Raw genomic sequence first — 16261 nt, 5'->3', positions numbered from 1 at the left:
ACTTCCTCTGATCCCAAGAATTCTAGAGAGAATAAAAAGGGAAAAGGTTCAAGCAATCCTCATTCCAGACTGGCCTCGAAGGGCCTGGTTCGCGGATCTTCTCGAGATGCTGATCGAAGATCCATGGCCTCTACCTTTTCCCGATCTCTGCAACAGGGCCCGTTTGTCTATCAAGACTTACCATGGCTACGTTAACGGCATGGCAGTTGAACAGCTGATTCTAGCCAGATGAGGGATTACTGACAAGGTCATCCCGACTATGATCCAAGCCAGGAAGGGGGTAACGTCTAAACATTACCATCGTATCTGGAGGAAATATGTCTCTTGGGTTGAGAGCAGACTATTCTGCGGTGGAATTTCATCTGGACGTTTCCTGCTTTTTCTGCAGTCGGGAGTGGATGTGGGACTACGTCTAGCAGTGGCGTAACTATAGTCCCCGCAGCCACTGCGGAGGCTTGGGGGCGCTGCCACTGATTGCTGCGGCTGCTGTGTGTGAGACTGAGTCTGGGAAGGAGCCAGAGGGCACCGCGCGCGCCTCTCCGGTGTCCCTCCTGGCGGTGGGCGGCGGCGTGTCTGTCCAATGAAGTGGAAGTTGTGAGCCGATCAGGATCCGCAGCTACCGGTCCACGAGCTCTGATTGGCTCACGAACCGGCACTTCATTTGACAAACACGCCATCGGATACACAGGAGAGGCGCGCGCTGTGCCCTCCGGCTCCTTCCCGGACTGTACCACTACCCTCCTTCCCGGACAGCACAGCTGCGGGGGGAGTGTATGTATCTAGCACTGCTGGGGCATATTTGACACTGGGGGCATATGTGTAGCTGGCACTGGGGGGGGCATATGGGGCACTGGGGGCATATTTGGGACTGGGCATATGTGTATCTGGCACTGTGGGGGCATGTGTGTATCTGGCACTGTGGGGAATATCTGGCACTGGGGCACAGCCCTAGCAACCAGCATTACTCCCTGGTAACGAGCACGACACCCAGCTCATGAAATCCCTGGCAGCAAGCGTTACCCCCTAGCAACGAGCATGACACCCAGTGCATGAAACCACTGGCAACGAATATTACCCCCTGGCAACGAGCTTGACACCCAGCACATGATAACCCTGGCAACAAGCATAACACCTAGCACATGAAACCCTGGCAACGAGCATGACACCCTGAGCATGAAAAACCCTGGCATTGTGCATGGAACCTAGAGCATGAACCCCTGGCAATGAGCAGGTAATTTAAAAGTAATTAGAAGCCTTACTGTAGGGCTTATTGTGTATTGGGCCTTGCGGTGTGTGGCATAATGTATTACGGACATTGCGGTGTGTGTCATAATGTGTCACAGACATTGCGGTGTGTGTGGTATCCCATATCACGTGCATTGCGGTATGTGGTATAATGTCTCAGGGGCATTGCGATGTGTGGCATATTGTGTAATGGCATTATTGTGTGTGGCGTAATGTCTAAGGGCCATTACAGTATGTGGCATAATGTATACTGGGCATTACTATAAGGAGGAAAAACGACAAATAATGTAAGGGGCATGAATCAGTATTATTTTTTTTTCCTGTGGTGGCCAACGTCTGGGCGTGCAGGTTGCAGAACTGGGGCATAAGGCAGTATTTTCCTGCAATGCCACGCCCCTTTAAGCAAATTCACTCCCATTTCAGGAAGGCCACGCCCCCTTTTGCGGCACGCGCGCCTGTGGCGAACGCATAATCGTCACTTTATTAGTGCCAAGTAATGGGGGGGGGGGGGGGGGGGGTAGAGAATGTTTTTTCTTGGGGGAGAGAAATTTCCAGTTCCGCCACTGACGTCTAGGCTCCATAAAATCCAGATTTGGTCTTGTCTGTTTACTTTCAGAAACAATTGGCTTCTCTCCCTGAGGTCCAGACGTTTTTGAAAGGTTATCTGCACATCCAGCCGCCCTTTGTGCCTCCCACGACACCTTGGGATCCCAATATGGTGCTGCAGTTCCTCCAATCGGACTGGTTTGAACCGTTACAGGAGGTTGACGTAAAGTACCTTACGTGGAAGACCGTCACACTGTTGGCCTTTGCCTCAGCAAGATGTGTTTCGGAACTAGGGGCGTTGTCTCACAAGAGTCCCTACTTAATTTTCCATGAGGACAGAGCTGAACTCAGAACTCGTCAGCAATTTCTATCTAAGATGGTGTCCACTTTTAACATCAACCAACCAATTGTGGTTCCGGCTGTGACGGACACCTCTGCTACTTCAAAGTCTTTGGATGTTGTGAGGGCTTGAAAGTGTATGTAAAGAGACCAGCTCGTCACAGAAAATCCGACTCGCTGTTCGTTCTCTATCATCCCAATAAAGGCCCTCATTCCGAGTTGTTAGCTCGCAAGCTGCTTTTAGCAGCATTGCACACGCTAAGCCGCCGCCTACTGGGAGTGAATCTTAGCTTAGCAAAATTGCGAACGAAAGATTCTCAAAATTGCGAATAGAAATTTCTAAGCAGTTTCTGAGTAGCTCGACACTTACTCTGCCACTGCGATCAGTTCAGTCAGTTTTGTTCCTGGTTTGACGTCACAACACACCCAGCGTTCGCCCAGACACTCCCCCGTTTCTCCAGCCACTCCTGCGTTTTTCCCAGAAACTGCAGTGTTTTTTCACACACACACCCATAAAACGGCCAGTTTCCGCCCAGAAACACCCACTTTCTGTCAATCACACTCCAATCACCAGAACGAAGAAAAAACCTTGTAATGCCGTGAGTAAAATACCAAACTTCTTAGCAAATTTACTTGGCGCAGCCACAGTGCGAATATTGCGCATGCGCAGTTTGCGGAAAAATGCTGCGATGCAATGAAAAAGAACGAGCGAACAACTCGGAATGAGGGCCAAAATTGGGTGTCCTACTTCAAAGCAGTCTATTGCCCGGGATGTCTCGGCTTTACATCTCTGCAGAGCAGCTACTTGGTCAGGTTCGAAACCGTTTCCAAAGTTTTACAAGTTAGTAAGATACTTTAGCCTTTGTGGACCTTCAGTTTGGTCAATCAGTTCTGCAGGAACCTCAGCACTCTCCACCCCGGTTTGGGAGCTTGGTACTTCCCCATGTTATTAAATGGATTCCCAGTATCCTCTAGGACAGGAGTGGGGAACCATTGGCCCTCCAACTGTTGTTGAACTACACATCCCAGCATGCCCTGCTACAGTTTTGCTATTTGGCCATGCTAAAACTATTGCAGGGCATGCTTGGATGTGTAGTTCAACAACAGCTGGAGGGCCAAAGGTTCCCCCTACCGGTAACTCCTTTTCTCGTAGTCCATAGGGGATACTGGGCGCCCGCCCCGGTGCTTTGTTCTTCCGGCACTATTACTTGGTTAGGTATTCTGGTTTGTTCAGCTGTTGCTGTTCATGTTTCAAGTTTGGTTAGCATGTCTTTCCTATTGTTTTGTGTTCTGGTTCGTAATCTCACCACTTTCCTTATCTATCCCTCTCTCAAAGTATGTCCTTCTCCTCGGGCACAGTTTCCTAGACTGAGTCTGGTAGGAGGGGCATAGAGGGAGGAGCCAGCGCACACTATCAAATTCTTAAAGTGCCCAAGGCTCCTAGTGGATTCGTCTATACCCCATGATACTAAATAGATTCCCAGTATCCTCTATGGACTACAAGAAAAGGGTTTACCGGTAGGTAATTAAAATCCAATTTTTTTTCTTCTTTTAAAAGGTAAATTCTGGTGCCATTATTTTAGTGTTCACAAGGGAAATGTGTGTATTGCAGGGAATAATTTAAATGACTACTAATATAAATGCGATGGCTATCGGGATGCAGCAAGGCATTCTGTAATCCTATAAAGGTCACATAATCCAAGCATACTTTTATCATTTTTATACATTAATGCCAGATCAATAAAAAATAAACATACACAGTCAGTAGTAATGCTCTTAGACATTCAGGCGTTTAGTTGTGCTGATTAATATTTAGGATCTTTCTGGCATGCTGTTCACTCCATATGTAAGCAGCCATTGATGACTGCCCCTTTTACCCTGTGGTCCATCTGCCCCCCCCCCCCCCCCCCCCACTATAGCTGTGACAGTCCATATTTGTGGCCAAATTGAACATAGATCTGATCATGCCCATGTGTTTGCCTGACAGAGAACATGACTGAAGCATCTGACAAAATGTTAAATCTCCTCTGACACCTCCATTCGAGTTGTCTCATCTTTATTGTTCTGGAAACCACTTCGTTTCTAATGAAGTTGTCGTAGCTGTTATCACTCAGAAAATAGTTGATAAGTACATTAAGGCCAAATAACATATTTCCAGTGTTGATTGAACAGGATGGTTGTCATTCCTTAACCATTCCGCTTGCAAACACAGACACATCCATGTAACATAGAGCCACATTGTTCAGTGCTGAGGCTTGACTTTCATCCATACCACAAATATCTTTATACATTTTTGTTAATTAACCCCTACTCTGGGTTAACTCCTAATTTGCATCTCTCAGCCGCACCTAAGTGTGTTCATGTAATTATCACCACTTAGTAGTTTCACATTTATTGTGATATATTCATTTATAAAACTTAGTTGTAATAAAATATTTTCTGGTTTTCAAGTAGTGCTGGAGAGAAACCCATATTTGCTTTTACACCTCCATTATTAACCTTTCACCATCTATCTTCTGTTTGTAGATTATTGGTAGTCAGGTGAGACGGGAACCTGCAGAGGCTACAGAACGCTACACTCGATGGATCAATGGTCTGACACCAGAACAGCTCCTAACACAGGTGACTAGTTTCAGAAAAGTTAATTTTATTCGAGCCAGTTGGCACACAACCGATGGCATATTAAGCCCTGCCTCTTCTTCTAGCTGCACACCTTATAAAGTATATTCTACAGCCTCGCCATTCCTACCTCAGTTCAGTTGTGTTCTTTGTTATGCCACTGCCGGTTAGTTCATCATTTACTCAGCTTAGAGTGTATTGTTTTCCCTCCCTTTATTTTAGCCATGTTAGTTCATGTGTGTTCACATTCCCTAGATTCATTCTTCTTAGCTGAAAAAAATCTAAAATTACACTTTTTATGCTGGGGGTGGTTTGTGTTGCAGTCTCTGGCGCCCACAGCCTATACCATATGGTGTTTTTATAATGTGTTTTACTTGCATTTTTAATGCATGGGACACCAAAAACAAACTATATTTGTTATGTTACCATCACTATTGGTGTTTTACTTACGAACTCATCCTCATTGGTGTGTTACTTACTAACCTATCTTCATTGGTGTGTTACTTACTAACCCATCTTCATTGGTGTGTTATTTACTAACCCATCTTCATTGGTGTGTTACTTACTAAGCCATATTCATTGGTGTGTTACTTACTAATACATCCTCATTGGTGTGTTACTTACTGACCTATCTTCATTGTTATGTTACTTACTAACCCATCCTCATTGGTGTGTGTGTTACTAATTCATCCTCGTTGGTGTGTTACTTACTAACCCATGTTCATTGGTGTGTTACTTACTAACTCATCCTCATTGGTGTGTTACTTACTAACCCATCTTCGTTGGTGTGTTACTTACTAACCCATCTTCATTGGTGTGTTACTTACTAACCCATCTTCATTGGTGTGTTACTTACTAACCCATCTTCATTGGTGTGTTACTTACTAACCCATCTTCATTGGTGTGTTACTTACTAACCCATCCTCATTGGTGTGTTACTTACTAACCCATCCTCATTGGTGTGTTACTTACTAACCCATATTCATTGGTGTGTTATTTACTAACCCATCCTCATTGCTTTGTTACTTACTAATACATCCTCATTGGTGTGTTACTTACTGACCCATCTTCATTGGTGTGTTTCTTACTAACCCATCCTCATTGGTGTGTTACTAATACATCCTCATTGGTGTGTTACTTACTGACCTATCTTCATTGGTGTGTTACTTACTAACCCATCCTTATTGGTGTGTTACTTACTAATTCATCCTCATTGGTGTGTTACTTACTAACCCATCCTCATTGGTGTGTTACTTACTAATTCATCCTCATTGGTGTGTTACTTACTAATCCATCTTCATTGGTGTGTTACTTACTAACCCATCCTCATTGGTGTGTTACTTACTAACCCATATTCATTAGTGTGTTACTTACTAACCCATCCTCATTGGTGTGTTACTTAATAACCCATCTTCATTGGTGTGTTACTTACTAATACATCCTCATTGGTGTGTTACTTACTAATAATACATCCTCATTGGTGTGTTACTTACTGACCCATCTTCATTGGTGTGTTACTTACTAACCCATCCTCATTGGTGTGTTACTTACTAATACATCCTCATTGGTGTGTTACTTACTGACCTATCTTCATTGGTGTGTTACTTACTAACCCATCCTCATTGGTGTGTTACTTACTAATTCATCCTCATTGGTGTGTGTTACTTACTAACCCATCCTCATTGGTGTGTTACTTACTAACCCATCCTCATTGGTGTGTTACTTACTAATTCATCCTCATTGGTGTGTTACTTACTAACCCATCCTCATTGGTGTGTTACTTACTAACCCATCCTCATTGGTGTGTTACTTACTAATACATCCTCATTGGTGTGTTACTTACTAATAATACATCCTCATTGGTGTGTTACTTACTGACCTATCTTCATTGTTATGTTACTTACTAACCCATCCTCATTGGTGTGTGTGTTACTAATTCATCCTCGTTGGTGTGTTACTTACTAACCCATCTTCATTGGTGTGTTACTTACTAACTAATCCTCATTGGTGTGTTACTTACTAACCCATCTTCGTTGGTGTGTTACTTGCTAACCCATATTCATTGGTTTGTTACTTACTAACCCATCCTCATTGGTGTGTTACTTACTAACCCATCCTCATTGGTGTGTTACTTACTAACCCATCCTCATTGGTGTGTTACTTACTAACCCATCTTCATTGGTGTGTTACTTACTAACCCATATTCATTGGTGTGTTATTTACTAACCCATCCTCATTGGTGTGTTACTTACTAACCCATCTTCATTGGTGTGTTACTTACTAACCCATCCTCATTGGTGTGTTACTTACTAATACATCCTCATTGGTGTGTTACTTACTGACCCATCTTCATTGGTGTGTTACTTACCCATCTTCATTGGTGTGTTACTTACTAACCCATCTTCATTGGTTTGTTACTTACTAACCCATATTCATTGGTGTGTTACTTACTAACCCATCCTCATTGGTGTGTTACTTACTAACCCATCCTCATTGGTGTGTTACTTACTAACCCATATTCATTGGTGTGTTATTTACTAACCCATCCTCATTAGTTTGTTACTTACTAATACATCCTCATTGGTGTGTTACTTACTGACCCATCTTCATTGGTGTGTTACTTGCTAACCCATCCTCATTGGTGTGTTACTAATACATCCTCATTGGTGTGTTACTTACTGACCTATCTTCATTGGTGTGTTACTTACTAACCCATCCTTATTGGTGTGTTACTTACTAATTCATCCTCATTGGTGTGTTACTTACTAACCCATCCTCATTGGTGTGTTACTTACTAATTCATCCTCATTGGTGTGTTACTTACTAATCCATCTTCATTGGTGTGTTACTTACTAACCCATCCTCATTGGTGTGTTACTTACTAACCCATATTCATTAGTGTGTTACTTACTAACCCATCCTCATTGGTGTGTTACTTACTAATACATCCTCATTGGTGTGTTACTTACTAATAATACATCCTCATTGGTGTGTTACTTACTGACCCATCTTCATTGGTGTGTTACTTACTGACCCATCTTCATTGGTGTGTTACTTACTAACCCATCCTCATTGGTGTGTTACTTACTAATACATCCTCATTGGTGTGTTACTTACTGACCTATCTTCATTGGTGTGTTACTTACTAACCCATCCTCATTGGTGTGTTACTTACTAATTCATCCTCATTGGTGTGTTACTTACTAACCCATCCTCATTGGTGTGTTACTTACTAACCCATCCTCATTGGTGTGTTACTTACTAATTCATCCTCATTGGTGTGTTACTTACTAACCCATCTTCATTGGTGTGTTACTTACTAACCCATCCTCATTGGTGTGTTACTTACTAATAATACATCCTCATTGGTGTGTTACTTCCTGACCTATCTTCATTGTTATGTTACTTACTAACCCATCCTCATTGGTGTGTGTGTTACTAATTCATCCTCGTTGGTGTGTTACTTACTAACCCATCTTCATTGGTGTGTTTCTTACGAACTCATCCTCATTGGTGTGTTACTTACTAACCCATCTTCGTTGGTGTGTTACTTACTAACCCATCTTCATTGGTGTGTTACTTACTAACCCATCTTCATTGGTGTGTTACTTACTAACCCATCTTCATTGGTTTGTTACTTGCTAACCCATATTCATTGGTGTGTTACTTACTAACCCATCCTCATTGGTGTGTTACTTACTAACCCATCCTCATTGGTGTGTTACTTACTAACCCATCCTCATTGGTGTGTTACTTACTAACCCATCCTCATTGGCGTGTTACTTACTAACCCATCCTCATTGGTGTGTTACTTACTAATACATCCTCATTGGTGTGTTACTTACTAATAATACATCCTCATTGGTGTGTTACTTCCTGACCTATCTTCATTGTTATGTTACTTACTAACCCATCCTCATTGGTGTGTGTGTTACTAATTCATCCTCGTTGGTGTGTTACTTACTAACCCATCTTCATTGGTGTGTTTCTTACGAACTCATCCTCATTGGTGTGTTACTTACTAACCCATCTTCGTTGGTGTGTTACTTACTAACCCATCTTCATTGGTGTGTTACTTACTAACCCATCTTCATTGGTGTGTTACTTACTAACCCATCTTCATTGGTTTGTTACTTGCTAACCCATATTCATTGGTGTGTTACTTAACAACCCATCCTCATTGGTGTGTTACTTACTAACCCATATTCATTGGTGTGTTACTTACTAACCCATCCTCATTGGTGTGTTACTTACTAACCCATCCTCATTGGCGTGTTACTTACTAACCCATCCTCATTGGTGTGTTACTTACTGACCCATCTTCATTGGTGTGTTACTTACTGACCCATCTTCATTGGTGTGTTACTTACTAACCCATCCTCATTGGTGTGTTACTTACTAATACATCCTCATTGGTGTGTTACTTACTGACCCATCTTCATTGGTGTGTTACTTACTAACCCATCCTCATTGGTGTGTTACTTACTAACCCATATTCATTGGTGTGTTACTTACTAACCCATATTCATTGGTGTGTTACTTACTAACCCATCCTCATTGGTGTGTTACTTACTGACCCATCTTCATTGGTGTGTTACTTACTAACCCATCCTCATTGGTGTGTTCCTTACTAACCCATCCTCATTGGTGTGTTACTTACTAACCCATATTCATTGGTGTGTTACTTTCTAACCAATCCTCATTGGTGTGTTATTTACTAATACATCCTCATTGGTGTGTTACTTACTGACCTATCTTCATTGGTGTGTTACTTACTAATTCATCCTCATTGGTGTGTTACTAACCCATCCTCATTAGTGTGTCACTTACTAACCCATCCTCATTGGTGTGTTACTTACTAACCCATCCTCATTGGTGTGTTACTTACTAACCCATCCTCATTGGTGTATTACTTACTAATCCATCCTTATTGGTGTGTTACTTACTAATCCATCCTTATTGGTGTGTTACTAATACATCCTCATTGGTGTGTTACTTACTAATCCATATTCATTGGCGTGTTACTTACTAACCCATCCTCATTGGTGTTTTAGTTGTTAACCCATGCTTGGTGTAATGGTTAGCATTACTGCCTCATAGCACTGAGGTCTTGCATGGGTTGCCTCCGAGTACCCTAGCTTCCTCCCACAATCCAAAAATATACTTGTAGGTTAATTGACAAAACTTAGCCCTATATTTGTATGTACATGTGGTAGGGAATATACCGTAGATTGTAAACAATTCTGAGGTAGGAACTGATTTGAATGGCAAAGTATTCTCTGTAAAATGCTATGGGCTATGGGGTATATTCAATTGGTGTCAAAACTGGCGTCTTGTCGAAAAGACAGCAGTTTTTAACTTTTTCAGGTCGGAAGGGGTTCTAACCTATTTAGTCCCCGGCTTTTTTATCCGACAAGTCGGGAAATTCGACTTGTCGGAAAGCACGTGGATCGGCGGAATAGCTGCCGATCCGCGTGCTTCTGTAGGAAACGGGGCCAAATCTGACAGGTTTTGGCCCCATTCCGACCATCTCAATCCGACTTTAAAAAAAGTCGGATTGAGATGAGAGGTTGTTGAGGGAGAGCAGCGGGGAGACGGGGGAGAGCAGCGGCTACAGCAGCTTAGCCAGAGAATGGGGCACAGCCGCCAGACCTCACCGCAACGTCTTCCTGGCTACAGCAAGCGAGGTCCTCCGGCCAAGCTGCTGTAGCCACTGCTCTCCCCCGTCTCCCAGCTGCTCACCGCCGTCTCCCCGCTGATCACTCCCGTCTCCCTGCTGCTTACCCCTGTCTCCCCGCTGCCTTCCCTCGTCTCCCCGCTGCTTTCCCTCAGCACCCTCATCTTAATCTGACTTTTTTTAAAGTCGGACTGAGATGTCAGGAACAGCCAAATCCTTTCGGATTTGGCTGCATTGAACAGGTTCTGTCAGATCCATTCCGACAAATTCATATCGGAATGGATCCTGTTTTAATTGAATATACCCCATTGCATGTGCTATATAAATATCTGGTAATAATTAAGTAATGAAATCCCCATTGGTATTTTATTTAGAAACCCATCCCTATTGATGCTTTACTTACTAACCTGTCCCCATTGGTGTTTTACTTACCTTTCTGTTCTGGATTACATACGTAATACTGACGGATGGGATGCCAGCTGTCAATCTCCCGACATCAGCATCTGGCTGGCATTTTAACTGCATACCCCTGTTCCCACCAGGGCTTTACTAAATTAATATACTCCTAAAAACACATTTGAAATGCAAGTGATGGTGTAAGGCTTTGCATTTTCTTCTTGCCTTTTATTGCGTTTAGCACATCCAAGTTCATGAACAGACTAAATTTATTAACCACACATTGTAATACCCTCTGCCTCACTGTATTTCACAATTCAAGGGTCACAAATAACCCAGAATTCTGACTTCCTCTCTTATGTCCTCTAAACAATGCTACGTTCTAGCGTGTTGTGTAATTTTCTGCATGTGGTGTTTTTGACATTTTCAACTTCATTATTTTGCAAAGTACATGTGGGTAATCTTTAAAGCAAATCTGTTATCTACACACAACTGCACATGAAGCAGATATCTAAAGAAATAAATACATAAACATACATGGGGGGTCATTCCGAGTTGTTCGCTCTGTAAATTTTTTCGCATCGCAGCGATTTTCCGCTTAGTGCGCATGCGCAATGTCCGCAGTGCGACTGCGCAAAGTAAATTTGCTATGCAGTTAGGTTTTTTACTCACGGTTTTTTCTTCGTTCTGGTGATCGTAATGTGATTGACAGGAAGTGGGTGTTTCTGGGCGGAAACTGTCCGTTTTATGGGAGTGTGTGAAAAAACGCTACCGTTTCTGGGAAAAACGCGGGAGTGTCTGGAGAAACGGAGGAGTGTCTGGGCGAACGCTGGGTGTGTTTATGACGTCAAACCAGGAACGACAAGCACTGAACTGATCGCAGATGCCGAGTAAGTCTCGAGCTACTCAGAAACTGCACAGAGATGTCTTTTTTCGCTATATTGCGAATCTTTCGTTCGCAATTTTAAGAAGCTAAGATTCACTCCCAGTAGGCGGTGGCTTAGCGTGTGTAAAGCTGCTAAAAGCAGCTTGCGAGCGAACAACTCGGAATGAGGGACATTGTATCATATCTAGGGATACATTTACTAAGCGCCGAGTTTGTGTTTTCTACAAATATTTGTCAGATTTTCAAATTTGACATTTACTAAAGGTACAGACTTTAGAAGGCAGTAGAAAATCAGACGGACTATCAAAAAGTTTTTTCTGTTAGAATAATAGAAACTCCAGATTTACTAAGCGGCAGCAAACCCTCTAAAAAAAATACACCTACCTCTGGCAGGCGGGTCGTTGTTTTAATAACGTTTAAATGTGTCCTCCCCCAGACAAGTCAATAACCAGGCCCGGACCTCTGAACCTAGGCTGGTATTGTAAAATAGAGGGACAAAACAGCATAGGGTCCCATCTATTTTCCAAAAACCATCACTAGGCTGAATCAGGCTGATGCTATAGCAGGGGGGACACAAATCCTGGGGTCCCTCTGCCATAATGACAATCGGCCCCCAACTGGTCAGTCCAGTGGTGACGAGCCCATGGCTTTGGGTGCGGAGGTAATAGTTTAATTAAATTGTCTACTAATATTTATAGGTGGGCTATAGTTTCCAGCAAGGCTGCCCGGGCACTATGGCACTGGTTGAATCACAAGTGTCAGCATGCCTGGACATCAAGGGCCTCCTGGCACCTATACTCTACCTGTAAAAAAAATAAAGGGCAAGAGACACAGTGATTATTGTATTAAATAAAAACAACCCCACACAGCCCTCATTATTTATTATTTATTTATTACCAGTTATTTATATAGCACACATATATTCCGCAGCGCTTTACAGAGAATATTTGGCCATTCACATTAGTCCCTGCCCCAGTGGAGCTTACAATCTTTATGTTCCCTACCACATGTACACGCACACACATTTATGTTAGCGTTAATTTTGTTGCGAGCCAATTAAACTACCAGTATATTTTTGGATTGTGGGAGGAAACCGGAGTACCCGGAAGAAACGCACGCAAGCACAGGGAGAATATACAAACTCCTCACAGTTAGGGCCATGGTGGGAATCGAACCCATGACCTCAGTGCTGTGAGGCAGTAAAGCTAACCATTACACCGTCTGTGCTGCCCCGATTACCCCTTTCCGATAGAATCCGCCACCAAGCTGGGGCAAAATTAAAGCAGGGCATAGATCACGGTTTATATTTGTAAGAAATGCCACAAAGTGACCAATCCACGCTTCCCCATTCATTCCTATAGAAAGTGCCACAATTGACCTCTCCTCTGCAATGAAGCTGACCCATTTATTATAGAATGTCAGGTTCTTAATTCTCTGTAATTTCCCAAATCTTGCCAAAACAAAAAACAACGCTACTGCTCCTCCGGGAGCTTCATTGCAAATGAGAGGTCACTTGTGGCACTTTCTATAGGAATAAATGGGGAAGCGCGGATTGGTCACCTTGTGGCATTTCCTACAATCAATGATCTATGCACTGTTTTCATTCGGCCTCAGCTTGGTGGAGGATTGTATCGGAAAGGGGTAATCCGACAGTGTTTTAGACCGAAAATAATATGATGGACATACTGTAGCTGTCTGACTGCTCTTGTTGCTCAGATCTGATGGTTAGTAAATACTGGATTTTTAGACAGCAGTCCAAAGGTGGTGTCCACTGCATTGTAATAGAGAGCAAAACGGATCCTTAGTAACTTTACCCCTTAGTTTATTGTTTCTTCTGAGGTTACATTTCTATACAGTATGTTAGCGAGCAGAGTTACATCAAAGCTGATGCACCATGTGCGTCAGTAGGACTCAGAGGAAGTGTGTTGGCTGGTCACCGATAAGTGTCAGAGCACAGTGATTTATTGCTTGGTAAAATGTAATCTTTTTATTCATCTGTGTGACACCATTATGGGATGACTTTATTGCGGCTTGCAGTAGAATATATGCATTTTAATAATGTTTATTACAATATTCATCTTTATTAAAATTGTTGAAAAATGTTAACTTGTTGTACGAGATGTATGTTTTTAAGGTGTACAGAGCTAAAGGTTAGCTCATGTGTGTTCAGTTAGATGCATGTCATAAAAGCTAGTTTATTCCTTTTACTCAGTGTACATGACAAAATCCTTCTTGCAAATGCTATATTTCCCACCGTAATATTCCAGAGGGCCCGTGGGAAACCCACATTTGCACATGCAATCCTACCTTGCCTGGCTTTACCATTAACAGGCTTTTCCAATCCCCTTTAAATGATCCCTGGATTAAGTGTTACAGGTTAGAGACAGGTGCAGTTTTGCGGTTGGACCCTTGGCCTTTGAAGCTGCTGTCCGTAAGTCTTTTGCTGTTTCAATTCCTCCTGGAGAACACAGTTGACATGGGGAAGGGGATTTGTGCACATGTTGCTGTCTATCTAGCAAACACTTTTAAAAGCCCAATCTCCCCATTGAAGCATAGTGTTGTTTGCTGGCTCAGAATGTACAAGGATTTGGTAGTAGCGGGTGGACTGATTTTAATTTATTGTGACCTGGTAAGTAAATGCATGGTGGACATGGCTTACGGTCAAGTTAATAATTAATTTATACTCGTTTACATGGTCAATTTGGGACACCTTGTGCCTGATTCAAAAATGCACCCAATGCAGAATTTCATGGAGCTGAGCCTTTGTTTTGTTATTGTACTTGCAGGAAAAGCCCTAAAAACTCCAATGATTGCATAGAGTGTACACACAAAGTCACTGTTGTGAGTGAGACACATGGTATCAGAAGTCTTGTAAAAATGCTGGGCATTCCTGGGCGGTACAAGTGTTGATGTTGCAACCAATGGTGGCATCTAAACACACACCAGGTGGTATTACAACATTTATTGACTGGACTCTCAATCTTTGCACATTCATACACATGGATGTGCACCAGGCCATGGCTTTGTAGTGTCATTTGCATAAAGTTACAGATGGGCATCCGTGAAAATACGCAGACTCTGCCACATCTGAAGCCACCTCTGAATCATACTTCTTGCATGTTAGATGCTGTGAATTTTTACTACTGTATGTTTTACCTGACTCATAACAGGTGCTGGGGAAAGGATGTCACGTGTTCAATGGTTTTCAACGCAAACAGTTACATATCTCAAAGTGTTAATTAGTGTGTGGTGTTGTAGTACCCTACTCCTTCTACTGTCTAACATTCAGCCTGTTGGCCTTTGTTTGCTCCATTCTCCTACTTACATCATGACACTAGTTTTTATTTTGTAGGAGTAACCTTTTTAAAAGATAACCTTACCAGAGATTCTTTCTCTTCATCAAGTCAACGGAAGTGCATGTGCAATATGAGTAATAGTAGTATACGTTATCCTTCATAGTTTAAATACTAAGGGCCTTATGCAGATTTAGTAGCAATCAAAAGAGAGATTTAGCTTTGGGAAGATGTGTGTACTAGCTTAGTTCTAAATTTTAGTGTAAAAGCAAAGCTGCCCATTATTTGTTTGCTACATCCAAAAGCAGTCCGTATTTTCTCTGCAATAGCCAACTTTGGTCCTGCTTATGTGGCTGACAGTCCCAGGTCTGCAACCCTGCAATCGACCAGGGTTATTCCTGGGACTTGCAACCCAGGTCAGTGCCCAGGCTTATGTCTAAATAGCGTAATCCTTTTTAGACCCAGGTCGCACAGAGAAAAAGCTGATTAGGAGTTCAGGACTGTCTGGGGCTATTACTGATGGCCTCATTAGCGGCAGACGTCCCCTCTAAATAACTTCACAGTGACTGCCAGGCCAGACATGGCTTATGTGTGAAAGGGGTCGCCTGGGAAAAAAATGGGTCTGCAGTGTAGTGTGAATGTGGTTCTCCAAGTTGGGGGCCGGGTTACGCCTGTGTTAAAAAAAACCCGGGTCGGAGCCGTATATTTTGCCGGGGTGTATGTCTGAAAGGTGTGACCTTAAGAAATGTGCTGATTGCAATAAGTGACAAGGAATGTCTGTGTCAATGGTGACATTTAATACAGATGGCACTGCAATTATTTTAACTTTGACAAGTATACTTAATAAATGACCATCATCATATAAAAATAAATACCTATTTGGTATAATAAGAATAAGAATGTAAATATCTCAAACAGTTACATATAGAAAATCACCCAGATACAACCAAGTCGGTAATAATTTAAAATGACGATACATTTATTTATTTTACAGTCAGGTGTTCACATCATCTGATACATATAAAATTGTCCACGGCTAATCTAGGAAGGAGGAGTATTGCTGCCTACACCCTTATGGGGGTGAGCTCCAAAGGGTGGATCCTTTAGGTCAGTCGAATGGGCATTATGCCAATAAGCCTGCACGTTTCGTCCTGAGGACTTCTACAGGGTTGTGGTCTTTAAAATAATTAGTGTAGATAGATGTTCAAAAATATTCAAAATATATTCAAGACAGTCCCAAAGTGAGAGGACATTTAAGAA

The 16261-nt window shown here is 42.5% G+C and overlaps 1 protein-coding gene across 6 annotated transcripts in view; it reads left to right on the top strand.

Annotated features, from left to right (window-relative positions):
* The window catches only part of B3GNTL1 (UDP-GlcNAc:betaGal beta-1,3-N-acetylglucosaminyltransferase like 1), a 995378-nt gene that overhangs the window by 366289 nt on the left and 612828 nt on the right, over positions 1–16261 (top strand). For all 6 annotated transcript variants that reach the window (XM_063961006.1, XM_063961011.1, XM_063961009.1 and 3 more), the window contains one exon: positions 4657–4752. In XM_063961006.1, the coding sequence (XP_063817076.1) occupies positions 4657–4752 (96 nt within the window). The remainder of the gene's footprint in view (positions 1–4656; positions 4753–16261) is intronic.

This window comes from Pseudophryne corroboree, chromosome 3 (assembly GCF_028390025.1).
Source record: "Pseudophryne corroboree isolate aPseCor3 chromosome 3, aPseCor3.hap2, whole genome shotgun sequence".
Classification (NCBI taxonomy): domain Eukaryota; kingdom Metazoa; phylum Chordata; class Amphibia; order Anura; family Myobatrachidae; genus Pseudophryne; species Pseudophryne corroboree.
The sequence above is the reverse complement of the archived record's forward strand: the minus strand, read 5'-3'. Positions and strand labels throughout refer to the sequence as shown.